We start from the raw sequence: 26,907 nt of genomic DNA on the forward strand, positions 1-26,907 counted from the left end.
AGGGAAGTGGTGGAGTCACCATCCCCAGAGGTACTTAAAAGATGTGTTCGTGTCGTGCTTATGGACATGGTTTTAGTGATGGACTTGGCAGTGTGCTAGGTTACCACTTGGACTTGATCTTAAAGGTCTTTTGCAACCAAAAGGACTCTATTATTCTATCAGTAAATAAAATTATTTCTTCTGCTGCGTACTGTAGGGGCAGAGACAGGGTGTCCCTTAAGCTGTCATTGCTGAGAAACAACTCAAAGCAAGGATTTTGGTTTGTAGACACAGCTCCCAACCTGCAACTCTGGTTTTCTACCTCTTTGCAAAAGGCTAGTTTTGGTGAAGTCTGAAAGGAATCTGAAAGTCCCCCGCAGGGAGGCCTCGGCCCTACAATGGGCAGCACGATGGCTTCAAGTCCACGGGGGAAATTCCCTTTCTGTGTGTGCTATAGCGGGGCTGATGGCAACAAGCAAGCGACTTGCCAGAAACACACAGCCCGAGGCTGGGAGGGGAGCTGGGGCGGCAGGAGCCCTGCCCGGCCCGCACTGCTTGCTGTGGGGTGAAACGCGGGCTCTGACGCTATATTTAATCCCTCTAGCCCCATTATAGTCACTTTCCCTCGCGTTCCTAATTGTCTCCAGGTCTGGATTCTGGCTGTATTCTAACTGAGAAAAGAAATAATCGTTAATTAGAAGGTGATCAAAGGTGGGACCCCTCCAGGTGAGCAGCCTTGGGCTCAGGTCACCAGCTGAGGGTCGTTTCTCATCATGATTCAAGAGAGATGGAGGAGATATATGGAAGTCAAGGGAAGCTCACCTTTGTAATTTCTGAAAGATTTTTAACAGTGCAACAGGTTAGTAGCTACTCCCCTGCCTTTGTCTTGTTTCCTTTCAGTGGGAGAGGTGGGGAATTTGCTTGATGTTTCACATGCCCTCCTTTGTATTTTCTCCAGGTGATTTTCCAGGTTTTGTAACTCCGGGGCTGTAAGATCTTCCAAATTAAACTTTTAATTTGCCCAAAGGAAACAGTAATTGTTGTGGGAAGGGGGAGAAGTAGTTTATCTTCTGCAAGCAGAGTGCAGACTCTAGCTTCAAATCCTTAAGTTCTATAAGGTTCTTTTAAAGATGCAATGCTCTTGACTGGGTAATTTCCACCTCTCCCTGGTGTGTAACGAATATAAACTTTTTTTAAGCTACCGCCTCTTTCAAAAGAATGAAAAGTGTCAAACGGCTGAGGAGAGAACCTTGTAAAAGGCCAAGTGCCGTTTCCCTGTGCCCCTGCAAAACAGGCCTGCCTGTCTCAGTCCTGGGCGAGTGACTGGAGAAGCAGCTCGTCTTTCTTTGAGCCCTCTTCCCCTTCATACAGACACTGCTCTGAAAAGCTGCTTCCCCCCCCCAGTCTATATTCACTTGCGGGGAGATGGAGGCCTTATCTGTTTGCAGTGATGCCTGTGATCTGCAATGCAGACACGCAGTGTCCGTATGCCCCGGGGCAGGCTCTGGGTTCCCCTCCATTCTTTGCATTTGGGTGGGGACGGCTGAGGGGGCGGAGGTGGAGAGAGAGTGTTAAATGTGGGGGCAGGGGGTGTCTGCCAACCCTGTCCAACTCGCTGGGCGATTCTGCTCAGGCCTTCTGGCCCCGGGGGGAGCCTTCCTCTCTCAGCAGGCAGGGTTGTGCTGGCAGCGACGGCCTGACCCCCACCGTGGCACCCAGGAGCCAAACTGGGAAGCGAGACCTGCTGTCCCAGCCCTCCCCCACACCGTGAATATCAACGAAGCCCCTCCCCTCCAATCAACTGACTTTTACCATGACAATGGTCGTGACAATCCTTTCTAGCCAAGGCCAGGCTGGGGAGGACATAAAGCATCCCCCCACCTCCGCCTAATGGGGTACCTGCCTGGGGGCTGCCTGCAGACAGCTCGCCGCTTGCTCGGGGCTGGGAGGCCAGGCTCGGCCATGAGTGCCCACCTGGCTATGCCCTACCTGCGCTACCCCGGCACGGTCAGGTATGGGGACTACTACTGGCTCTCTCCAGGGAGCATGGACAGCGTGCCCGTGGAGGAGGCTCCGCCACCGGACCCCCTTCCCTTCCCCGCGGCGGAGGAGATGCCCAGCCAGCCAGGTAGGCGCCCCGGCCCACGGACCCGGCGGGAGCCATGGGGCTGCCCTCGGCTTGGGGGTGGCCGTGTCCCTTATGCCTCTCCTGCCCCCGGGGGTGGGGGGCGATGCCGGTGCTGCCCGTGGCTCCCGTCCCGGCCATGGTGGCGGTGGTCGAGCTCGGCCGCTGCTCCGCTGGAAGCCGTGGCGGGAGTGCCCGCGGCCCCCGAGACCGGGTGGGACAGGGCAGAGGTGGGAGCGAATCGAGGTGTATGGGCCTCTGGCCCGAGGGCGGCCGTGCCGGCACTCGGCACCTCCCTGCCCTGCCTGCGGCTGCGGGACCCCTGCAAGTCCCCAGAACTTCGCCCGAGAAGCTGGACTTCGAAGTCTTTAAATGTTACCCTGATGTCCCTGCTCATCCGTTACCTTTCTTCTCCTCAGATGTCTCTCCAGCTTCCTCTAGCTCTGGGACGCTCATCCAGTACACCCCAGACTCTGCCACTAGCCCCACCACAGAACGCCCTTCTCCCCATCCCTCTTTCCAGAAGGCTAAGGAGGAAGGTGAGGGTGTGGTGAAGAAGGCCAAGAGCCGCACAGCCTTTTCCCAGGAGCAACTGCAAGTCCTGCACCAGCGGTTCCAGAACCAGAAGTACCTTAGCCCCCAGCAGATCCGGGAGCTGGCTGCTGCCCTGGGGCTTACCTACAAGCAGGTGAGCGTTTTGCTCTGAGCAGTTAAATCACATCCCTAGTGTGATTTTGCCAGCAGATTTGTGTGTGGTTTTTTTCTCTTTTCTTAGACTCCAGAGATGGGTTGGTTTCATGATCTTGTCTATGCCATTGCATATGTGAGAGAGCAGAGGGTGTGAAAACTTATGACTCAGTCTTCCTCTTGTGTTTGGTTCCAGCACTATCCACCCACTCCTTGCAGGTGTTCAAAAATGCATAGAAAGCAGGGCTCTATAGAGTCAGGGTACTATTTGTGGACATGCAGCGTTTCTGATTAATATGAGAAGCCAGATATTGGTGCTGCCAAGCAAGTTGCCTTTCTTAGTCAGAGTGGCACCTGGGTTTGTCCTTAGAGAGAGGGACATTGCCCCACTCATCTGTGACTGAGGGAATGGCTCACTCTCGAGTCAGCACTGATCTTGGTGCAGCAGTGAGATGCTGCTGCTCACGTACAAGCTGCTTTTCTGCAGTTGTCCTAACCTGTTTTTCAGGCAGGGTCATGAAACATCTCCTGGTGATCTCTGAGAAGTAGGAGTGTTAGTCTTCATGTCTCAGCTCTGTGATTCTATGGCTACTTGGGTCCACTGCATATTGCTAGCTGCTCAAATTATGTACAGTATCAGGAGTCAAGCAGAAACTGCATTGTACTAGAAGGTGTAACACCTTTAGGATGTGCAGTAAGCTCTGAGGTGAATTTCTAATGTCCTTTGTCTTTCCCTATCACTTCTAGGTGAAAACATGGTTTCAGAACCAACGGATGAAATTTAAACGCTGCCAGAAGGAGAGCCAGTGGGTGGAAAAAGGCGTGTATCTACCACAGGTGAGAGAATTCCCCCTTTCCTCTCACTACCAGTGATGGTTCTTCCAGTCTGTGGGGAGAAAATGCATCATGCCCAATCTGCTAACTCAAACAATGCAAGAACTTTGTTACTAAGTCTGTTGTGTTTCTTGCAATAGGGCTTACAGTACCATCCATTTTAAGCCTGTCCTGGCAATTAAAATAGCTTTGTTTCCGGGTCTTGGGTCTCACAGCTGGGACTAGACAGAAAACAAAATAGCCGAAGAAGGTCAGCAAGGCTAATCATGCTGGGTTTTTTTTCCCAGCTTGGTGCTCTCAGACTTACTGAGCTGGGTATTTCTAATTTAAGATCTTTTAATCTCTGCTGTTATGAGTCTATAGTGAGGACAATAAGTATGAAAATTGCTTGGCTTAGGGAAAGGGGTGGAGGAGACAAGGTAACCAATCCAAAAGAATGGATGCAGTTCATATGGTGCTCTGCATTACTTAACAGCCTTCTCCCTCTCTCCTAGAATGGGTTCCACCAGGCTGCATACTTGGATATAACCCCCACGTTCCACCAGGGTTTCCCTGTTGGTGCCAGCAGAAACCTTCAGGCTGTGACCAACATGCACCAGGCTTATGGTGGTGGCCAGACTTACGGAAATGGACAGAGCCTGTACTCGTTTGTGGCTGTGGAGGATGAGGGGCTCTTTGGAAAAGGTGGGACAAGCTGCAATACCCAGCAAGCCATGGGTTTATTAAGCCAGCAGATGAACTTCTATCATGGCTACCCTGCCGATATGGATTATGTCAACCTGGAGTCAGAAGACACCTATGGCTTCCAGAGCACCTCTAGCAGCATGACACTGTTCTCGAGCTCTCCTGTACGACATCAGTACCAGGCCCCTTGGCATCCCTTGGGGACCCAGAGTGGCTATGAGTCTTAGGTCCAAGTATTTTTTTACTCCTCCCATTTTTTCTTACTGGGTTTCTAGGGTCTTGACTCAGGGATCCAGTTTCTACTCTCTTCTCTTGTCCCCTCCTCCCCTACTTCTGTTTTAACCATTGGTGAGGCTCAGCACCTCACTGCCTTGGGCTAGTTTTCTGTTTAAAGACACCTATCTGCTCATAGCTAACCCTTGACAAGGATGTTTTGCATGTGGATAGATGAAACATCATTCACAGAGGAGAATATGCAATTTCACAGTCACGAGCAGCAAAGGTGATAAAAGTCTGCTTTTGCTGTCCCAAGTCTTGACTTCCTCTTCTGCCTCTCTGATCCTTGCCCTGTGTGCCTTTCAGCAGAGTTTTGCTGGAAAACTGCTGTACTTCAGCAGGTTTATGCTAGAAATAGTCTGATCTAGCTGAGAATCTTTCCTGCTGGCTTTGCTCTTTTTCTTGCTACCTCAGTTGTCTGATCCTCTCCTCACTCAGGGAAAAGCTGAATGAGATCGTCTGATCTTGATTTACTTGATCCAGTTAGTTTAGCAACTCCTCCTGCAGGGGTCAGCACCTACCTACCCCTTGCCTGCTGCCCTCCTGTTGTCCACAGGGCAGTTGAGAGGAAAGGAAATGGAGTAGTGTTATCCATATCTCACGTGGAAACTAACTCTGGTTTCCAAAGCTGCTAACTTATTCAGGTTGGTGTCTCTGGGACTGTGTCCCCACCCAGTTTAGATTTTTGTCTTTCTACATCTCTCTGCTGAGAGACTGTTGCCTTGTCCCGACCTGCAGATCAGAGCAAAGGGTAGCCAAAAGTGCAGTTGGTTTAAGTGAGGAGCAGCTGTGTGTAGTAGTCTTTGGAGTGGTGCTTATCTGTACCTGGTGGTCCCCTAGCACTTCACAAGCATAGCACCACTACAGTGCAGGTTTCTCTGGGGCAGAGGTGGGCAGCTAGGTATAGGACTTTGTTATTTTAAAGGTGATGGTTAATGTCACCCATCCTGAAACCTAGATGTTGGAGGAGGGGATCCTTTTGGGTCCCCTGTGAAGCTGTCATCCAAAGGGCTGGAGCAGGATGGTTCCCTGTTCTCTTGTCTAATTCCAGTTTAAAGAGTTTAAACCAGTAGGATTTTTGTCCCTTCCCCAAGGCTTGGTTAGATCTCTTCTGTATTCTGTTAAAAAGGGCACTGGCAGCTTCGTGTGATGTAAGAACCCAAGCTCTGGGGGAGGCGAAAAGCTAAGAGAAACCTAGCTAGACAAAATGAGGAAAATGCCAATTAAAGTTTGTGGTTTCTTTTTAAAAAAAAACAAACAAAAAACAAACAAAACATGACTCATCCCTTCTAGTATGAAGAAAGTGGAAGCTGGCTCCAATCTATGCAAAACTGACTTTTTTACAAAACATGGAATTAGAGTCCAGTCAGCCACTACCTCAGAATACAAAATGGCGTAAGCTGACAAGAAGAAATAAGATGGTAAACACATACTTCTGTGCTAGGAGTATTTTTGTTGTTAGCACACAATTTTTACTGTAACTCTGTCTTCAGATGTCTGCATGAGGTCTGTATGTTATAGTTAAACATTCACTGCAAAGGAGGCAAATGCTTCTTGTTCCAGAGTATTTTTCTTGCAGTGGTCTTAAAGCATGTTTTTTGTGCATGTTGTCTTTTATTACTGTGTTTCTGCTTAATGTTCTTGAATTTGTTTGAATTAAAAATAAATCACTTTATTTTAATGTTGAAACTATGTCACCAGCTTGCATTGTAGCAGCCTGCTGCAAGAATGGTTGTATGTACATAGGTTAGACCAGCACTGCTGAGGAAAGGAGGGAAAAAGTAACCCTCCTGCATTTCTTCCAGAAGTAGGGTCATGCAAGTGGGTGGATAGTAAAAGGATTAGGTCAGAGAAGCCCATCAACCTTTTTTAGTGCAGGTGTGTTGCCTAGTGCAAGTACAGACTCTGGGGGTAGGGAGGCGGACTGATAGCTGCTGGGTTGTAGTAAACCTGCAGCCCTGGAACATGCTTCTGATAGTCCTTAAACTGCAAATGCTTCAAAATATCTAGGTATGAGGGATACCCAGTTCATATAAGAGTAAAATAGTGTCTTTTTGAGAACCTGCTCTAGTGGGAGTTGTCCCTACCCATGCTGGGTGGTTGGAACTAATGATACTCAACCTAAATTATTTTATGATTGTATGGCTGCCTGCTGCTGCTCCAGAAGGTCCCTGTTAAGAGGTCTGGAAGTCCTTCCACACTGAGGCTACAGCTCTCTTGGGCTTCTTGTGCTAACTTCAAATGGCAGCAGAAGTTTTTGTGTAAGTAACTGAATCCTGCCCCCAGCATTGAAACAAATTTTCTACTTTCCTTGTTTTGCCCTAAAACTGCATTTATCTCCTCTTACAGGTCGGGGCAACATATAAAAAGTACTGAAACGTGATACACTCACGTTGGGACTGAAGCTGTCCCATCAGTGCATCAGCAGCCACCAGTTTAGAGATTCCCACTGAGCAGTTAGCTGAACTGACAGCTGATTGCTCAGGCTGCCACAGGTTCTTTGCTAAACAGAACCTGCCTGTGTGGGTGTCAAATCATGTCCACTTTCCTTTTGCAATACTGCAATGCTCTGCTGCCTAGGGAGAGGTGGAATATGTGCAGGAGTGAGACGGAGTGAATGTTTGAGCCTGTAGAGGGGCAAGAACGGCTGAGGTATCCATGTGTAAACTGCCAGACTTCAGCAACAGAAAGATGTTAATCTGGCCTGGAAGAGAGGGAAATGCCAGGTTTACACAGTTTCCTAGATTACACAACAGATATCCTTTTCCCCTATCCTTACTTGAATCTTGTAACCTGACATCAGTTTGGATGATTTTTGGTCACTGTTTTAGCTTAACCAGTCCTAGATACTAAAGCCCTGCCTTTCTGCTTTAAAATTAGCAGCTTCCAGGGTTGGTTTTGTGTGTGTGTGTCTTGTCCTGTGTCTTGTGTGTGGGTTTTGTGGTTTTGTTTCCTTTAAGATGCAAACTAAAGCTCTGGAGATACGAACAAGGTGCACGAGTCTTTGCAGAATGCTTGCAGAGCATGCTTGCTACTGATTATCTGTGCTGCTTGGGCATGTTTCTCTTCCATGTTTCAGTCACTGGCTAGAGTTCTGCTGTTAGATGTCCTGCCCAAACAGATGTTGCTGAAATAGCCCTGGGGCTGAGATGACTTGCTCTGCATGTTGTGGCTGTGTTACTGCATTTACTGTGGGAGTGATTCTGCTGGAAAGAGAAAAAAAAAGAAAAAGTGATCCTTCACAACTGTATCGTTCCCCTGGTTGCTCAGGCCAGGGTGCACATAGATTGGGCAAGCACACAGTTGCAGAGCTGGAGGGAACATGTGGAGTTTCTGTTGGAATTTTGGTGGGCGGGCTGGAAAGGACTTTTAGTAGATTAGGAAGGGTTTCTAGAAGCTGTAGAATGAAGTATATTTTTCCATAGTACTGGACATCTCATCCATTACCTTGAAAGGCCTGAGTCACCTCATCACGTGAAACAACTTCACAGTCAATTGCAGCCCTACCATCAAAACTGGTGGATCTGCAACTAATTCCTCTAGACTCAGTTTCAAAAGGATTTACATAGGTTCCTCAGGGGAAGTAAGTGCATGTCAGCAAAAGCCCTTTCTGCTGAGATACATTGCATCCTTGTTAGGACTGTTACTTCTTGTGACTGTGCTTGTAACAGTGGTTGCTGCACACTGCAAACATGATTTACCTTGCCAGCAAATATTTTTAGGATCCAGCTGTGAAGTCATATGGAGCTCATGGGCATACACTGAACTTTCACAGTATCTCTACAATGTCAACACTCTAGATTGTCAACACTGCAGATGTAGCTCTAGTGTGCAGAGAATTCCATTGAAATGAAATCTAGTCCAAACGAGGTAAACCAGGCTTTATTGTCTAGTTTATTGGGTTCCAGCCTTTGCTGTCCCATAGGCAAAATCTTAAGCATGTAGTGGTGCAAGCATCCTTATTCCTTGCTCTCCATGTCAACGTGGCCTGCAGCAATATTTTACAAGCTCAATGTTTCTTCTGAGTGGTCTGCAAGCAAGGGCTCGCAGCCCCAGTTGTCCCTCCAGAGTAGATAAAAGGCATATTTGCTTTTCTAGGTTCTTCCCTACAGGCACACGTAAACATATTTAGTTATCTAACTGCAGTGCATGAATCAAATTCTGAGCTAACAGGCCTTGGTAAATTTTCAGTAAAGTATTTCCACACATCTCTTGCTTGGCGCATCAGCAGCAGTATCTTGGCTGATACTGAGCAGTAAAGAGGCATGAGAAACCCAAAATCATGGCTCTGGTCTTGGAAAAATAAAGTTTTTTCTTTCCTGTGAGAGCCTTGTTATCTTCCTGCTGGTTCAGAGTTTTGAGGAGCACCCTCAGGTCATATCTGTGAATCTCTTTCATAACTAGGCTAGAATTAATTTCTCATGTTTAATGGAAGTCCACCTGCTCACAAACAGGATGTATCTCTGGCAACTGGGCTGTCTGAATCACTAATTCTTTTACAAATTGCAACATTGGAACTGCTGCCTTGGGTGAGCCTCAGGATCCCTCCCAAGTTATTGCTAGTACTAGGGAAAGACCAGAAGAGAAAGCAAGTCCCCAGTGTCTGTCTCAGGCTGGTGGTGGCTGAGGGACTGCCTGTAACATGAGCTGCATTCCTGCTGGTATTACATGTCATTGGGAATGCAGCAAACATCAATGAACTCCTTTCCTGGAAATTACTTGCTTGCCTGTTTGAATTGCTGCAGGCTGCTGATCTCCAGAACCATCTGTGAGGATAAGTTCTGTCTTTGAACGATGGCCTCTGAAAAATGTTATGGGTCTCTTGAGGAAACTGCAGGATTTGGTAGTGTTCCTCAGAACAGCTTAGAATAGCAGGGAGATCATAACTCTTATGACCATCATCCTTTTAATAGCCAGTACCAGAGACTTCTCACCAAGATCCTGCCTGTCCTAAAGCATCTCTGAAGGACTAGGCCATGACAGATGACTAATTTTTCAGAGAATTGTAAGTGAGAGGCAGTTGTAAGCTCAACCTTTCCACCTACAGCAACCTTTAATAGGGTGCTGTGGAAAGATTTTGGATGATATTCAGGTTAGTAGCAGCAATGTTGGCTCCAAAGGAGCTGAAAAAATCTCCTTCCACTTGTGAGAGCCCTGCTAATTGTTCCTATTGTAGTCCACCTTCAGATGTTAACCAGCACCTCTTCAGCAGAGCTAACTCAATCAATCCCCACCCCTCTGATGATGCAGTGGTTGCAAAAAGACCTTCCCCAGCTTAAGCACATGGTGTAGGACAGGTGTGTAGGGGGCTGTGCTTTAAAATGGATATCCAGAATTATATTACTTAGAATTTTGCCCTCCAAAAGGCCTAATTTTTCCCCAAATCGTGTTGACCGGACAATTTACAGTACATCTGTATAAACAGTGAAGCTGAACAAAGGGTCAAAGAGTTGCTGCATGAGGCTGTGAGAGTGGAAAATAAGAGCTGTGAGGCACAGGATCACAAACTATCTTTGCTAACAGAAGACTATGCCACTCCAGTCGCAGACATCAATCACCTTCATTTTCTGCTCATTTTTTTAACCATAACAGCTACTTCATTGCATCAAGATAAAGTGATTGTCATCATCAAAGAGTGACAAAAAACTGTGACTCAGGGAACTGAGGTGCTGTTGTTAAATATACTTTGATAGACACATGTGGTTTTACGTCCTTAGATGTTTATTTATACCACATTAAGTTTAGAAATGATGGTACCTCTATGTTTTAGCCAGTCCCAGCATTAAATATTGCTGGGTAGGGGAAAATATTCAGGTAGATGGTAGTTACTCACCTGGTCCTTTGACTCTTGATATGTGGCATTGCCAAGAGTTATGAAGCTGATCCACTAATAGCACAGAAAAACATCTTCATAATTTCAGAGTCAAATCAGTAATAACAATGGCATACAGTTGCTATGGCTATTTAAGTTCCATCTGGATTTCATATTGCAATGCTCTATTACAGTGGAAAAAAGATAGAGAAAAATACAGAATCTTGAAAAATATTTTATTTGCCAAATTGAATGCACCGTTAGGTTTCCTTGAGGGGAGACACAGAAAGATACAGATTAGAACAAAGGGCTTATTTATAATTTTGATGCTTATAAGCTTACCAGGCTTTGTGCAAGCTACTTGTGACATCTCCCTTCATCAGACACTTCATCAATTCTATACCTTGTGGCTGACCTACAGGTCTGGTGGTCTAACCATAACATGGATGCCTGGTGTCTCACAATAACTTCTCCAACTTTGGCAAAAGGTATGTGAACAGCACCTCTCCTCACAGCCCATGGCTTCATTATACAGAACTGTAAGTGATTTGTAGAAATGAGATCCCCAAAGAAAGCTGCACCTCATCTGAGACAATTTACAATATCCCTTATCTAGAAAACCAAGGGGGTAATCTAGGTAGCCAGATTTTGGGTCTTGCTATAAGGGAACTTGGTTGTCTGTACCACTACAGAGAGGGATGTATGTGTGCACGTGTAAGGGCATACAAGTGAAGGGGTATATGTAGATGTATGGGCAAGTAGGTATTTCTATGTCTGTGTGTCTGTACATGCTTGCAGGCACATATTTGGATGCCAAAACAGGTTTTAGCTATGTGATGCCCCTGAGTTGAAGACCACATGAATAACAAAGGGAGAGATGAAAACAGGATTTTATCCCCAGGTGCCCAAGTACCCCACATTCACAGTGCTTAGGAATGATAGAGCTGGTGACTAGAAGTGGTTGGGAAAGGAGCCCCCATGGTGGCTGAGTGGTGGAAGTCACAGCCATCACCTGTCTTTGTGCCTAGATATTCCATACTGCCAGGACAGCTGTGGTAAAAGTCTACTTTGTGTTGGGCAATGAAGCCCACTGTCTGCTGGACTCTGCAGGTGCCCCCACCTTTGCCAAAGACTCCTCCATCCTCACTGGTCACAATTGTGTAAGCGTTCTGCCCTGCTCCATAGTGCTGACAGGAGGGAGGCATGGGTTGGATGTTGCTGGCTGCAGCAATTGGGTAGCCCTGGTGAAATTTGGGGTGCACGTCCAGATAAGTACTTGGCTGGAAGCCACTCTGAAAGAGAAAGGCAGTGAATCAGAATACACAGCTTCTCCACTGCTGTCCACAGTCCTGACACACACTGGGGCTCTGTCACTTCACAATTCATGTTTTCTCTTGATCAACACCAACGACATGGGAGGGAAGAAGAACTATTTCCATCCCCTTAACTCAGGAGTGGATACACAGTCATATATATAAGAAAACCAGCTTTTCTCTGGAAGCATTTCAATGGCATAGTCAGCCCCTTGCTAGGTTACCCATGGAGATCCATGCCAAGTCTGTGCCTCTGTGCTGAACACAAGCAGGCAGGGTACACTGATACTTATATGCTGAAGTTGCCACTGTGGAGGAATTATCTCACAGGATTTATCTGCCCAGATAGAAGGGTCAGGCTGAGCCATGTCCTGTGCTCTTACTTGCATGAGGCACTGAGCCCTGTCAGTCCACAGGCTATGCTTCTGGCACCTTTTCAGCTTCATCCTCCTGTTCTGGAACCAAGTCTTCACCTGGGCGGGAAAGGGAGAGCAGAGAGCAAAGGAGAGGGAAAAGCAAAGGTTGTCAAATTAATGAGCAGCTGAAGAGTGACCAGATGGCACAGATACATAGGCAGCAGCAGATAAAGGCCTTTAAGAGCTCCCTGGGGTTCTTGCCAAGGCTAGATGCCTGTCTAGCAGCCTCAGCAGGTGGCTAGTTCATCTGCATGATGGGGGCAGGGAACAGCATTACTTCCACGGGAAAGTTATAGCTGTGACAAATCGACTCATTTCCACCACGGCAATGAACAACTGGAGGGAATTAGACCCACCTGGGTCTCTACATGCTCTCCGTGCTACAGGCAAACATATTTCTGCATGTTTGTGAACCGAGAAGAGAGGTTTGCTTCCTGTACCCAGCAGTTCCCAAATTCAAAGCTCCTTGCTGGGGTGAATTCCAGAGCCTTTTCGCCCCGGGGCAGTGTCTGCGCTGTGAGAGCAGTCTTTGCAGGGATGTGGATTGAAGGGTAGATTGTCCCACTGGCTCCTGACAGAACTAGTTCAGTGTGTGAATACATAGGTGTGCACCTACAATGCATTTATACATCTTTTAGTAACAGAGCATCCCTGGCCATCCAGGTCATCCTACCCAACTCTGAGATTCAAGTTCCATGCAGATTTTGGGCTTGTAACTGCCTGCTCTGTTGCCCAGCCCCTCTGCTTTATAAAGGCATTGTTTGAGTCAACACCATTTCACTGCACACACAAACTATCTGGAGATCAGCAAAGGCCCTGAAGGACTGCAATGCATGAACCTAGCAGTTGGACCTAGGGACCTGGTGCAAGCAGCGAGGCAGTGCTGAGAGTGGGACATTATTAGATATTAGACAAGATTAGTCCTGGGAAACATTAGCTGTAGCTTCCAGCATGTTGCAGCCTTGGGATTCAGAGAACTGATGCATGCCAGGGTGTCTCTGAAGTTCACCATTGCCTGGAAAAATTCTGCAAAGAGGTGTCAAGCCCAGAGCAGAGGCTGTTTGTGACAAACAACATCTTCATTACTGTGTTTGCAATTCTACTGCAAGTGCTTGCAACAGTGCCCTTAACTCAACCCTCACCAGGGAGACTTCAATGAGGTGCCAGTGACTCCCCTGTTGCCCACAAAACTTCTGATCTCTGGGCATGAATAGGTGGAGCAGCAACAGTTAGCTGACACCTTTGCCTCTAACTTCTGCTGCAGATCCCTGTTCCTGTCCTATCACTGCTTTATGTGACCATTCAGTTGCTGTGCCAGATATACTATGGATCAAAGTCTGTGTTCACCTGCTTGTAGGTGAGTCCCAGAGCAGCAGCCAGCTCCCGGATCTGCTGGGGACTGAGGTACTTCTGGTTCTGGAACCGCTGGTGCAAGGTTTGCAGCTGGTCCTTGGAGAAAGCTGTGCGGCTTTTGGCCTTCCTCAACCCTTCCATGCCATCTTCTCTGCCCTTCTGAGACTTAGCCATAGGCTGTGGGGACAAAGATGCCGAATGTGGGCTGGTGGCTGAATCTGGTGTTAATTGACAGAAATTCCCACAACTGGACGAAGCTGAGGATACTTCTGGAAATAAAAAGACAATGGAAAAGGTATACAAGACATAAAACACAGCTGTATGACTATGAGCATGCTCCCTGCCTGCTGTATAGCTCCTTGCCCACCAGAAAGGGGATTCTGATGAGAGAAGTAAGGTGGTGAGAAAATTGACATGGAAGTGAAGAGAGAGAGAGAAAAGGTAGCTGTGTGTGACAGGTGAGAAGAGTCAGTAATTCTGTACCAGGAACATGGGGGACAAATTTGAAGAGCACAGAGGAAGTTGTTTGAGCTCCTTCTGATTTGTCCTGTCTTAAGGGGTGGCTATAGAGGACAAAGATGAGATAAAGATCTAAAGCAAAAACTTCCTAAACAATCTGGGCTACTAGTCCAGATAAAAGCTGCCAAGATGCAAAGTCTTTCAGGCTGCCTGAATAGGAAAATTCTAACAAGAGAGATTATCCCAACACCTTTCTGTCAGGTGCCTGGCTGCTGGGGACTGTGGGAGGCCAAGACCTTCTCTGGCCAGCCCATTAGACATGAATGAGTCAGTCTGCTGCTGCCTTTTTGGAGCAGGCAGCAGGCAGAGACCCTCAGCCTTTCTACAAACTACATGGCAAGTAGCCACATGTCAGCTAGCCACTAGTCACTCTGCCCAAGCCTGTAGCTCTCTATAGCATCTGACAGCTTGAAATGGGCACTCCAAAAACTCATGTTATCCTGCTGACCATAAAATGGGGCTGGGTTAAGACCTGCTTTCATCAGCCATCCTACTGCCACTCACTGGATTGGGAGAGGAACAGCAAGAACAGAAAATGCCACCACAGTGGGACATCAGGCTATTTTTGCAAAGAGAGAAAGGCAAAGTAACAAAAGCACAGAAAGAAGTGGGAAATAGAGAGAGGAAAATAGCAAACTAAAACAAGCAGACAGTAACAATGCTGGATTAAGGGGAGCAGATTTCCCATCACAGTGATTCAGAGCATGCTTTGGCTCAAGTTTAATGAGCACAGGAAGGACACGAGGGGATAAGGGAAAGGGGGATGTCATAGGCAGAATTACATTCTGGATTTGTGTCTCTCCAAAGCATACATGACAGCGTTTGGCTGAAAGGAGTCCCAGATATTCCTGCCCTGAGAACCATGAATTTCCATGAGACCATGGTGCCACACTGCCTTTCATCCTGGAGCACAGACCTGCCAGTGCCTGGACTCCCAGAGGGCCTGCTGAGGTTTAGGAAACCAGTTCACTGTTGCCAAAGAGAAGCAGCCCAGAAAGGTGATATGACTGCCCAAGGACACCCATCCTCCTCAACTAGCACATCACATTTTGCCCAGCTCAAACATAAGGGAAACAAGGCAGGGAGAAAAAAAAGTGCGCTCAAGGTCATTAAGCAAGTAGCTGACGTGGGACCACAGGCATCCTGAGGATAAGCTCTAGGACTTGGCTGCAATGCCTTACCTGCTGCCTGCCCCTTCCCTCCTGCTTCCGGAGACGGGCTGGCAGTGGCGGCTCCCGCTGCTCCAGCCGAGGTGCGGTCATGTCCTGCCTCCTCCGCCGAGTTCCAGTAAAACTCCAGGTACCCCATGCCAGCCCCACTGGGGTAAGCCTGGTAGGGGGGCAGAGGCAAATGTGCACACATGAGGGTGGTTCCCCCACCTTCTAATAGATGCCACCTTCACTTGGGGTGGGGGGGCACGTCTCACCAGCAAGCTGAGGTAGCCCCGAAGTGTGGCCAGGCAGTTACCTTTATAGTTGGCTATACCCTGCCTGGGACTGCGATAGCCACCATCCTCCGCTCCTCGAGGCTCTTTGTCATGTTAAAGAGGCTGATCGGTGGGGCGGGGACATGGTAGGGTGCAGCGGGGGAGAGACAGCCGCACATGGCATCAGGGCTAAAATATGTCCCGTCTGAATTCTTCCCGTTCTGCAGTCCCACCTGGGCAGAGCTCTGATCCAGAACACTAGGAAACCTGCTCCTGCTTGCTTCTTTGGGCTCATCTCAAATTGTTCTGTCACAATATAGTCCCTTCAATGCAGATGTCCTGGAAAACACTGCATCAGGACAACAAATCCCAACCAGTCTCCACCACATAGGAGTGGATAGGACATAGATCTAGTGCTGAGCTTCTCAGCAACATGCCGGGCAAACCCAGGCTCTAGCTCCAGGTTATAAGGGTTCTGAGACCTTTGTTTTGTGCCTTGTGTCAAATTGACTTTCCCACAAGACCCTCACACACACATGCACACACCCTTCCAACCTGGCAGCACTTCCCACACTCTTGGTGCAGATGGCAGAGATGGAGCAAGGGGGAAAAGCAAGCAAGGATCAGGACTGAGGGCTTTTTCTTTTTCTTTTTTCTTTTGGCTTTTTCTTTTTAAGCAAAGGAGGAATTTCCTTCACACAGGCATTTGAGGGAACGTGCTGAAAATCTGTCTGCCCTCAGAGCAAACTCTGAGAGACGGGACAAGTTGCATTCAACACCAGATCTCATTTTGCAGAGAAGACTTTGAAGTCTCAGCTGCCTGGTCTACACAGGGACAACCAGAAGAGACATTTTCACTATGAAGGAAGGAAGGTATTTAGTGCAGGTGAAGTCTACAGCTAACAGATTTGCTCCCCCATGGCATTTCAAAGGCACATCTTTTCATTTGCATAGTCTTGGCTGTGGTGTTTGGCAGGCTATTGCAGGCTAGTTGGAATAAATATAACAAAGAATTTTCTTAGAGACGACAGCATTAGCTGATATTTGCTGACATATGGCCTACCCAAGGGGTTCAGGCACTTGCAGAGCTGTTTGTTAAAGAACTAGAGGTAAGAGCCACAAAATTCAGCTATGGACCTGCAGGCTGGTCTGCTCTGTGGGCTTGCTCTAGTCCGTTTCCCTCAGGAGGTTTTGATATGCCTGTATTTATGAAGATTTTATTAGTTTAATCTCAAAAGACATTGTGAATCTCTAGCTAATGTCTGTATTTTTCAACAAACAGATGCAAGTCCCAGAGTAAATTGAAATATTTCTTGGTTGAACCAGCGCTGCCTTGGCACCAGGACATGTGCATGGCTCATGTCAGAAGCTCAGAGCTGAGGGTGCAGATCCACAGAAATGTAAAATTATTTAATCTGGACTGTCCTTGAAGCCCTCTGTGCCTCATTGCCCCACAGCTGCTTATTGCTGTCTTCCTCCCAAGCCTGTGCTAACATCCAGTACCTGCCCAACAGGCCAGAGAGGGGAACCTGCTTGCTGTGAGAATGTTCAAGTATCAGCAGGGAGAAAAAACAGACAGGTGGGGATGAGCAAGAGCATAGGAAATGTGATTTAGATCAGTTTTAAAGGATGTAGAACACCACTTTTACCAGCATTTCTGCTGCTGCTACGTGTCCCATGGAAGGTTACTAGTCCCGGCTTCCCTTTCTGTGTGGGGACAACTTGGGACCCTTCTGAGATTCATGCCTGGGAAACTGCAGGACTGAGCTGTAAGCGAACTTGAAGATCAATGCAGTAACTGTTGAACTGCCACAGACTATCCAACTTACTTGCCACATCACAGCATGATTCTGCTGCCTTGGGAACATCCACTTTCCCCTGAGGTGCAGACTGGAGAAAACTAAGGGCCTGGCTAGGGCCTCTTTAACTTGACACTCAGTGTTATGTTTTCTGCTTGCATAAAACACTTTTCTGTGCCTGCAAACTGCAGGGATTGACATCTCTCTGCACAAGAAATGCAGTTTCTAATATGAAATTAACTTAAATAACCTAAAGCAAAGGAGGGCTTTAAGGCCATCTGCCTCAATACAATCCCAAGACCATCCCAAAGATAGCACATATTCTGCAACAGCCTCTACATGGTGGCTTTGGTTCATGCCTCACTTCTGAATCATTCCACATTTCAGAGCTGCAGTGCCACAAAAGATGACTATCCCTCATCTTTGCTCTCAGGCCCTAGCTGAGTAAGCAAAGGGAGACTCATCAATGACATCAGCTGCTTAGAGCCTGGAACCCCACTGGGCAGCTCCAGTGTCCCCAGTCAAGGAGAATGTCAGGTGCTCCTTCTTATTCATGTCTGGCCTTTTCTCGTATACTGGTGTTCATGTTTCCATAGCCTTATGTGCAATGAGAAAATCAAAACAAGGTAGCAGACCTGGAGGATATGTGTGTCTGTTTAATATCAGCATATACTGTTTAATCTGAAGACCTAGCAGAAAACATGGCATGGAGTGCTGACATGGGTGGCAGTGGGTATCTGTATACTGTTGGGAGTCTCACTGGCTGAGTACTTTGCACTTGATCTCCTTGATCTCAGCTACTTCTGAAGGTGTCTGGGACATTTCTTGCAAAGTGCCCAGGGGCTATAATAAACTCGCATAGTCACCTGCACTACAAAGTCCCTCTGGGCAGAAGCTGGGGAGGAGGGTGGTGCTGCCCACCTGACTGGACCAGGGAGTGGGGCAGCACAGACAGGAGTCACCTCCCTGGGGGCAGGAGGGGGATGGAGAGGCAGAAGAGCTGAAGGAATCTCAGGGCCTCACCTCTTCACCACCTCTCAGGGAGCAGTTTTTCTCCCCAGTGCATGACATTGCTTCTGGTGCAGGCAGCACTGCCTGAAGCCAGCACTGCAGGCAGCTGAGAGATGTGGCTTGGCATCAAACTGAGCCAGGCCCTGGTGGGTTTGGTCCTGTGCTATTCCAGTCTGGGCCCAAATACTTGCTGTTGTCTCACAATGATTTCTATCAAAGCCTTTCCAGGCTCATGCTCTTGGCTCAATAGGACTTATAGTATCTTAAACAACCTTTATCTGCTCTTCTGCACCATGAAGCTGAAAGCACGCTCCAATAAGAAGAGGGTAAATTCTTCACAGGCGTGTTAGTAACATGGTCTTACATCGACAGCTAAGCCCTTTGCTTTCTCTGAGAAGGCACTGAACTCTATAACAGTCCCAGCAATGAAACAGTAGCCTGTAAATGACCAAATTTTCTCCATTAATGTAGTGAAGCAGGAAAACTAGTAGTTAGAGAGACCAGGAAGACAGATGAAAACTCTTCATTCTCTGTCTTCATGGCCTTCACAATATGGCTGTAGTTCATGCTGACTTGCCCAAGATGGCCACAAAGTAGTGAACATAGGTGCTACTGACAAGGTAACTCCAGTGACATGGAAGGCAGAAGAAGCTGAAAAAACAACCTTGAAAACTGGACTGGGATTATAGATAACATTCAGAAGATGTTCAAGCAGAGCAGGAGATGGAATGCTCATGTAAATGGTTTCTGTAACTAGGTCCTTTCACTGGCACAGTCCATATGTTTGTGATAACTTGATTTTCCTATAACAATCCCTGCCTAGCCATGTTTGGTCACTGAACCAGTGTTTTCCACATATTTCATAGGTGGCCTCTGCAAAATCATCCTTCCAAGGAACAGCTTTTGATCTGTTTGGATTTTTGGTGTGTTTTGTTGCTTGGTTTTGGTTTGGTTTTTTTGGCTTTTCAGTGGGGGAGTAAGGTAATAAACTGCCTTTCAGACCTCTTAATTTGTCAGTTGTTGCTCTTTTGTCCTAAAAGAGGAATCAGACATGGTCACATGGGAAAGCTCAGATCTGGATAATAACACTGGATGGGCCTGATTCTGAGAGTTTTTAAACAATTATGCTTTTCAGTCCTTGAACTTGCTGATTGTGGGTTTGGTTAAGTATTCAAACATAGTTAATACAGTTGTTTTAAGAAAAAGGCTTTTATAGTATTATTTTGTAATATTTCTCCTTTCTTTGAAGCCTTAAAAAATTGCAGGGAATTTGTGATTGACTTTGATAGTATTGGTTTAATCAAAATACATTTCTAAAAGCAAAAAAGTAGAAAAGTAATACAGTTTGAATTATAGGAAGCAAAGTAGCTAAAAAAAAATCCACATTGCAACATTTTCACTCAATTCCCATTTTAACCACTTAGTTCATTGTGTTAATCCTTGAATTGTAACTTGTAATTGAATTTATTTCTCTGAAAGCACCATGTTTTTCTCCACAGACTTTTCTCTTTATATGATTGATCATCTACATTTTTTATTCGCTTTGTGTGAGACTGTGCTGTAATCTAGTCAAATCCATGTGTTTGCCTGCTCTCACAGTGGTCTTGTCCTCCTTGCAAATACTGATCATGAGTCCGTACCAGAAAGGAGAGGTTTTCCCCCTGACATTAAGGGATAGGCAGTGGAAAAGTAAATTTCCTTTAAAAAATCATAAACGTTGCTGGGTTTTGGTTGGTTTAGGTGTGTCATGCTGGGCTGAAAAAATCGGAAAGGGGTAATACATATATATCCAGAGAGGGAATATAAGTTGCAGCTGGTGATCAAAAAGAAAAAGGATTCCCTCTGTATTTCTGCCTATTCTGGGCCTAGACATAGATAGGATCAGAGCTTGTACTTTACTGTGCATAGCACCCATCCAGAGCCACAAAAAAGACAGTTAAGACCTCTCAGAGCTGGAAGATGTAAGGGGACCTATTGCAACACCTACCTAAAACAGACTGGACCAGGAAGTCTATAACCTTTAACGACATTCATTGGTATTTCCTAGCTGCCTTCCATTTTTACTTCTGTAAATGGAATTTAGGAGTCAGCCTCCCATGTTAAGTGATCTTGGTTCATGAAGGAAGGGAGCAGTCTGCAGAGGTTCCTTCTCATAAATTATTTAGAGTATCAAAACTCCAACTTAATTTGCTGTGCAAAATTTTTCAGTGAAATCAGCAAAAGGTAGAAGTTAAAATCTGTTCCACACCCTCACCCTCATTTTATGTAAATACTGTCCCTGTGTCTCTTTCTCTCCCTCTCTTTTTTTTTCTTTTTTTTATCTTAAAGTCTGCCCAGTGAGAAAAAAAATTGTAAGGGACAAGCAATGAATGGGCTTAGTTTCAAACAAAGCAGTTTAGGACAAGCTGTTGATCATTATCATGAAAAGGATTTCTCTGCCCATATATCCTTCCTAAAGTCCTTCACAAAGTGACATCCTCTAAGAGAAGTGTAATTTGACCTTGATTCACAGAGGAAGGTGAAACTGGAAGAAAATAACTGTCAGTGTTGCCAACACTCCTATGGACTCCTAGGTCTCACCTTTAGGATTTTATTTCCCTGGTGTGCTAAAAAACCCCTGTGATCAGAGCAGGCAAAAGAGAAGACTCTGGACAGTGTCACTGCATCTACCTGTTTAAATGTCTTTCCAACATCTCTTGAAATGTAGTGGATAATTCCTCTGCTCTCACCCATCCTTCACAAAACTTTTTCAGTCCACCTTTCTGTCTCTTGACTTCATATTTAAAAGCCGTCTCTGGTTACTGGCCGAAGCAATTTCTCTGGCTGTTTGGCTACAAGATTATGCAAATTCTCAGCCAGCCTGCTACTGCTGTGTTTCCCACTTCCCAAAGCACTTGTCCCTACCATGTGTGTGCTACCAGCAGAATGCAGTGTTGAGAGTCCAGCAGCAGAAATGGAAGGTGCACTTTCCTCCTTCATAGGTCTTCCTTTCTGTATTCAATGGCTGATTTGTCTTTTAAGGAAGAAGTTTATATACAAAGTAACAGCAAGATTAAGCTCTGCATCCATCACGACTAACTTCTCTAGAATAAGGGATTCTAACTATGGTTAATGTTGTTTTTCCCAAAAAGAAAGGGGATTAGGGACTTTCTAATGGTTGTTTTTTTTGGTACTGGAACTATTTCCCCTTCTTTTTAACAAAAGCTATGAAGAATCTTAATGGTGGTTATTGCCACTGCACCAAGCTTTCTGAGGTCTTGAAATCTCAAATAATAGTTAATCATTCTGTATAATGCAGAGCATTTTAATCAAAATGTATACCTAGGGAAAACACTCTCCTACCATTGGAAAACCCACTTGGTACTACAGAGGTGAGGTGCCTGTGTGACACCCCCCTCAACTTGTTCCTGGGCGAATCTAAAGTATTCCCACTTGAGCCCAGTTTGCAAAACTGTGGATCTCCACAATCCCTCTTCCAGCTCAGCTGTTGGTACCTGGAAGTCCATCCCATTCATCCATTGCTTTGATGGTGGGCCTTTGACCAAGACATTTGCGGTAAGCTAGGCTCAAGCTAGGCTTTCCATGCTCCTTTCGTGATTTTAACTCATCCTGCTCCATAACCAGTGGATCACTGCATAGTCTTATAAAGTAATGGTGCAATCTTGTGAGCACGTGGCACACCAGTAGAGGATGAGTTAATAAGAAAATAGGCCCACAGAACAAGGCAGGAGGAAAAGGAAACTGTATTGGGACATCTCTGCAGGGGTATAAGATACAGAAGGAGCAGGTAATGGATTTTGGCAGGTGGAAGAAAGTTAGAGGTTTCTCAGTTGCATTAAATGCAGACAAAGGCTTTCTTAGGGGGCTACTAGGCCCTGGAGCATCAGACCTTATGGACACTTTGACCGTATCTAATACGGGGAAAAGAATGTTTCTTTACCAGTCACTGGCTCCAGTATCTGGGATTCCACCAGCCCAAATGTGGCAGGAATTAAGTCTCCCCAGACAAACAGAGATAACATAGCAGAGCTCTGATCAAGGGACTGATATCAAAGGAGTAAATCTCTCAGCCCCGGGGATGAATCATCAGAGCAGTTTATTCCAACCTTTTCTCCTCCTTTCAAGTGTCAGGTTCAATTGCAGCAACGGCAGCACAAAAGGCATCGTCATTCTAAGTGCTGCAAAGACAGGGAAAACACAACCGGGAGGAATGGAATTCACAGGTGATACAAGACTGGGAGGGTGTTACAAATACCACAGAGAACAAAGAAATGATGCAAAAGGAACCTATCTTGCTTGGGCAGGCAGGAAGAAGGAAAGATGGGAACCAGTCATGTACCTGGGGAAAAAGAATGTCAAAGGTAAGTAATCATAGAGAGATGTCTAGAAAGCACAGCATGAAGGAAAAAAACAAAGGGCAAAACAGATGCCTTTGCCAGTTGAGGTATAGCAAATTCAAGCAACAACAAAGACTATTTTGCAGGCATGCAAGCCCTCGACAAAGATCTGCACGATCTCATCTTCATGGATGGGGAAACTGAGGCACAATATGAGCTCACTAAAGGTCCTGTTACAGTGCAGTACTGGCCACACCTTGGCTAGGCAGAAACACCAGGTTGTCAATTAAAAAAACTTTTGCCTTAGAGCTAAAGGTCAGTATTTTGCATAGTTATCATGAGATTATGCACAGAAGGCTACATTCTGGTTTGTGTGCCCTGGGAGATGAGGGGGATGAGGAGGAGCAAGAGGCCCCAGGGAAGACACAGGAGTGTTATAAAACACAGCTCCTCTCTGCCAAGCAAGTATCAAAACAGAATTGCAACAGTTCATCCTCCTTGCTTCTCAGCAATCTGTGGATCTGATCTCTGTTTCCATGCAGGGGGAGATTTGTCTTGTCTGAAGGCATTCCCATTGCCAGCTCTGCTCAAGTTGCATTTCCCACAAACCAGTGAAAACAGGTGGAAAGGGCAGAACTAGCAAACCCGACGCCAGCAATGATGTTTTTATGGAAGTAAATAAAGATGTGTGTCACTTTAGCTCTGCCAGTTCCTCACAATCATCCTACCTGTGTACCAGCCTGCTCTGGAACAGAGGGGAGCTGGAGGGCCAAGTCAGGTCTGGTCCTCTACCTCATTACCACCAGTAACAGTTATGCTGGATGATCCTCCAGAAGACTTTACAAGGGCATCAATCGCGTTGCTGTTGGATCTTAATGGGTCTAGGTTGGTAATGTGTCTGGTTACTCCAGGAGATGCATCAGCTGTGCAAGCCAAACAAGAGTAAGATCACAGAATCATAGAATCATTTAGGTTGGAAAAGACCTTTAAGATCATCAAGTCCAACCATTAACTCTACTCTACCAAGTCCAGCACTAAGCCATATTCCTAAGCACCACATCTAGATGACTTTTTAACACATTCAGGGATGGTGACCCACCCACCTCCCTGCCTGTTCCAATGTCTGACAACCCTTTCAGTGAAAAAGTTCTCTAATGTCTAGCCTAAACCTCCCCTGGTGCAGCTTGAGGCCATTTGCTCTTGTTCTATCACCAGTTACTTGTGAGAAGAGATCAGTGCCTACCTCTTCACAATGTCCTTTCAGGTAGTTGTAGCCTCCCCTCAGCCTCCTTCTCTTCAGACTAAATAGCCCCAGTTCCCTCAGCCACTCTTCATAAGACTTATTCTCAAGGCCCTTCACCAGCTTGGTCACCCTTCTCTGGACACGCTTCAGCACCTCAATGTCCTTCATGTTTGAGATGCTCAAAACTGGACACAGTATTTGAGGTGAGGCCTCACCAGTGCTGAGTACAGAGGGACAATCACCTCCTTGGTCCTAATGGTCACACTATTTCCAATACAAGCCAGGATGCCATTGGCATTCTTGGCAACCTGGGCACACTGCTGGCTCATATTCAGCTGCCTATCACTCAGAAGATAGTAAACTGTGTGGAAAAACCAGCTGATCTCTGAAGCCTGTAGCTCTGGCTCAGGTGCCCATAAGGAGCCATGAAAGTGCTGCTGAGCCATAGTCTTGTTTGGGTTGTGGTTTGGAGTCTGGGGGAACGGAAGGGGTTGCATGATTTGTAGGGTGGTGGCATGGCATTCATGTTTCAGAGAAGTGCTGTACTTCAGCATGTCAAAATTTACCTCTATAAGCTAAAAAATTGCTCTAAAAATTGTTGCTGATAATTACATTGCAGATTAATCTAACCTTTGAAAGGAGAATCGGGAATGGAATCAGATGACAACCAACTACATGGACTATTTGCTAAGGGTGAGGTAACTGGGAAACATACATGCTGCTAGTGTGTTTACCACATAATCAGGCAAGTTTCCACACTACAGACAGGGTAACAGAGTCAGCACCCTCCAGTTTCCCTCTGGGTGATGTGCTCCAGCAGGAATGGGAGACCTCAGGAGCAAGGAAGCAATTAAAGGTCCAAAGGTAATCAGTTTTGGGGGAGGTAATGTTAACGCATTGGGAAGACAAGAGAGAGTGAGAGGCTGGTCGCCTGTGGAAATTTCAGAATAAAAAAAAGCAGGAGAAAGTTTTTGAAAGTTGTGATATTCTTTTGTGACCCAGGTGAAGAAAACCTTTTGCTGACAGCAGTACAAGTGTGCAACAAAGTCACCTGGTCTCACCACAGAAAGCAGAGCCCTTAGGTTCCTCTCAACCTCAGGCTCAGGGGCTTTACCAAAGCAGTGCTTGAGAGGATGCAGGCTGCAGAGCCACCTGGGTGGCACAGCCATGCAATGAGCTGCAGGGCCAGCACAGCACAAACCTCCACCTCCCGCAGCTGCCCTGCCAGCATCCCTGCTGGGCATTCCCCTCTCCAGCACAGCAGAAGTCATTTGTAAGGTGACCTTGCACTAGGGCAGGACTTAAAGCAGCATGGTCCCTGTGAGACAAGGCTTTGGCTTGGACTGAAGCTCAGAAGGTCCCCTGTGTCATGCAGTGTTTTGGAAGGGATTCATGCAAGTTATTCATGCCCAGGATAATGTGTCTCAAACCTCCACACCCTTCCCAAAACGTTGTTCATGGGGCTATATATCCTGAAGAAAACCTGAGGCAAGGGAAAGACAGCAGCATTACAGGGTGCTGAAAGAATGGCTCTTTATGGGGAGATGGAGAAAAGCATAAAGGGCTGTGAAGAAGTGGGGGAGAGCACTAGGAATGGGTTGAAACCTGAGGGAAAATGCAGAGAGAATCCCAAAATTGTGAAGAAGTGTAACACCAGGTCACCCTCAGCTCTGTACTCAGGCAGACTGTGCAACACATGATGAGAGGCAGAAGGAGCTAGAGAAGAAATGGGGCCATCAGAAAGCAGTGGAAAAAGTGCTATGTGGTACCAGCAAGGACCAAGGTTCAGGGGCACCAGAAAGGCCTTGAAGCATGAGAGAGTACCCAGAGCTGGCCAGGTAATGCAAGCCCACCTCTATCCACACTTTCAGTCTACCCATCACAGGAAGGATGTAGAGCTCATGGAAAGAGTCCAGAGATGAGCCATGAAGATGTTCAGAGGACTGGAGCACCTCTCCTATGAAGACAGGCTGAGAGCGCTGAGGTTGTTCAGCCTGGAGAAGAGAAGGCTGCAGGGAGACCTCATAGCAGCCTCCCAGTACCTGACAGGGCTACAGGAAGGCTGGGGAGGGGCTTTTTAAAAGGGCTTGTAACAAGAGGACACAGGGTAACGGATTTAAATTGGAAGAGGGGAGATTTAGGTTAGACATTAGGAAGAAATTATTTAGGTTGCCCAGGTATGCTGTGGCTGCCCCCTTCCTGGAAGTGTTCAAGGGCAGGTTGGATGGGGCTTGGAGCAACCTGGTCTAGTGGGAGGTGTCTCTGCCAATGGCAGGGAGGTTGGAGCTAGATGATCTTTAAGGTCCCATTCAACCTAAACCATTCTATGATTCTATGATCTCTGCTGTTCCTAAGGCCAAGAGGAGATGTCAGCCTGGTGAAAGCGGGCAGCAACCACCCCAAAGGTGTATTGGTCCCTAGTTCTGGGCACACACAAGTAGGTTCACAGACAGATATATCAGAGAGCCTGTGAGGAGCTAGAAGAGCCACCATGAGCTGAAAAGAGAAGAGCTAACTCCAAGACCCTTGGAGATCATGGAAAGGAACAGAAGGGCCCTGTTGATTACACAGAGCATGCATTACATTCTGTTTATAGCTACTCTGTTGGTGCTTGTGGAGTTGGAGAAAAGATCCTGTTCCACTGAGTGGAAGGAGAGAATGCACCACCATCATTGTGCTGTTTTGTCTTTTTTTTTTGTCGTAGCTGGGCTTCTGATGGAGACAAATCACCTATCACCTAAGACAGTGTTAGCAGGGAGCATGCAGTCTTTTCAACTTTGGTAACAGAGGCTTTCACAAGGAAAGACCCAATCTGAGGCCTCCAGCTGCTGCTGAAAGAGAGCTTGGCACTGCATTGCACTCTTTCTGCAAGACAGTACATACATAAGAGGCAAGCTGCAGGTTTGGCAGTAATTTTGGGGCCCCCTTGCCACAGAGACCGCTCCCCAGGGTGTGGTGTGAGTGCTAGGCCATTACTGGAGCTGGGCAAAAATCTTTATTCTCTCTGCTGCAAAGCTGGGCATGTGTGCATGGCTGTATGAGTACAGTGATTCAGCTTTTGCCTTAACTTTCCCCTGCAGAAGAAAGGAAGAT

The 26,907-nt window shown here is 46.6% G+C and overlaps 2 protein-coding genes across 2 annotated transcripts; one reads left to right on the top strand and one right to left on the bottom strand.

Annotated features, from left to right (window-relative positions):
• The first annotated feature begins 1,917 nt into the window (after nt 1-1,917).
• Nucleotides 1,918-4,536, top strand: LOC127393390 (homeobox protein NANOG-like). Its single transcript, XM_051638414.1, has 4 exons — nt 1,918-2,107; nt 2,524-2,792; nt 3,539-3,628; nt 4,120-4,536. Exons 1-4 carry the CDS (start codon nt 1,942-1,944, stop codon nt 4,534-4,536), a joined length of 942 nt encoding a protein of 313 aa, XP_051494374.1. The 5' UTR covers nt 1,918-1,941.
• A 6,765-nt stretch (nt 4,537-11,301) lies between these two features.
• Nucleotides 11,302-15,360, bottom strand: LOC127393470 (homeobox protein NANOG-like). The gene is made up of 4 exons (XM_051638563.1): nt 15,180-15,360; nt 13,474-13,748; nt 12,094-12,183; nt 11,302-11,689 (listed from the first exon to the last, which is right to left on the bottom strand). Exons 1-4 carry the CDS (start codon nt 15,358-15,360, stop codon nt 11,327-11,329), a joined length of 909 nt encoding a protein of 302 aa, XP_051494523.1. The 3' UTR covers nt 11,302-11,326.
• Between the last annotated feature and the right edge of the window lie 11,547 nt (nt 15,361-26,907).

The sequence above is a fragment of the Apus apus genome, chromosome 1, assembly GCF_020740795.1.
Source record: "Apus apus isolate bApuApu2 chromosome 1, bApuApu2.pri.cur, whole genome shotgun sequence".
Classification (NCBI taxonomy): domain Eukaryota; kingdom Metazoa; phylum Chordata; class Aves; order Apodiformes; family Apodidae; genus Apus; species Apus apus.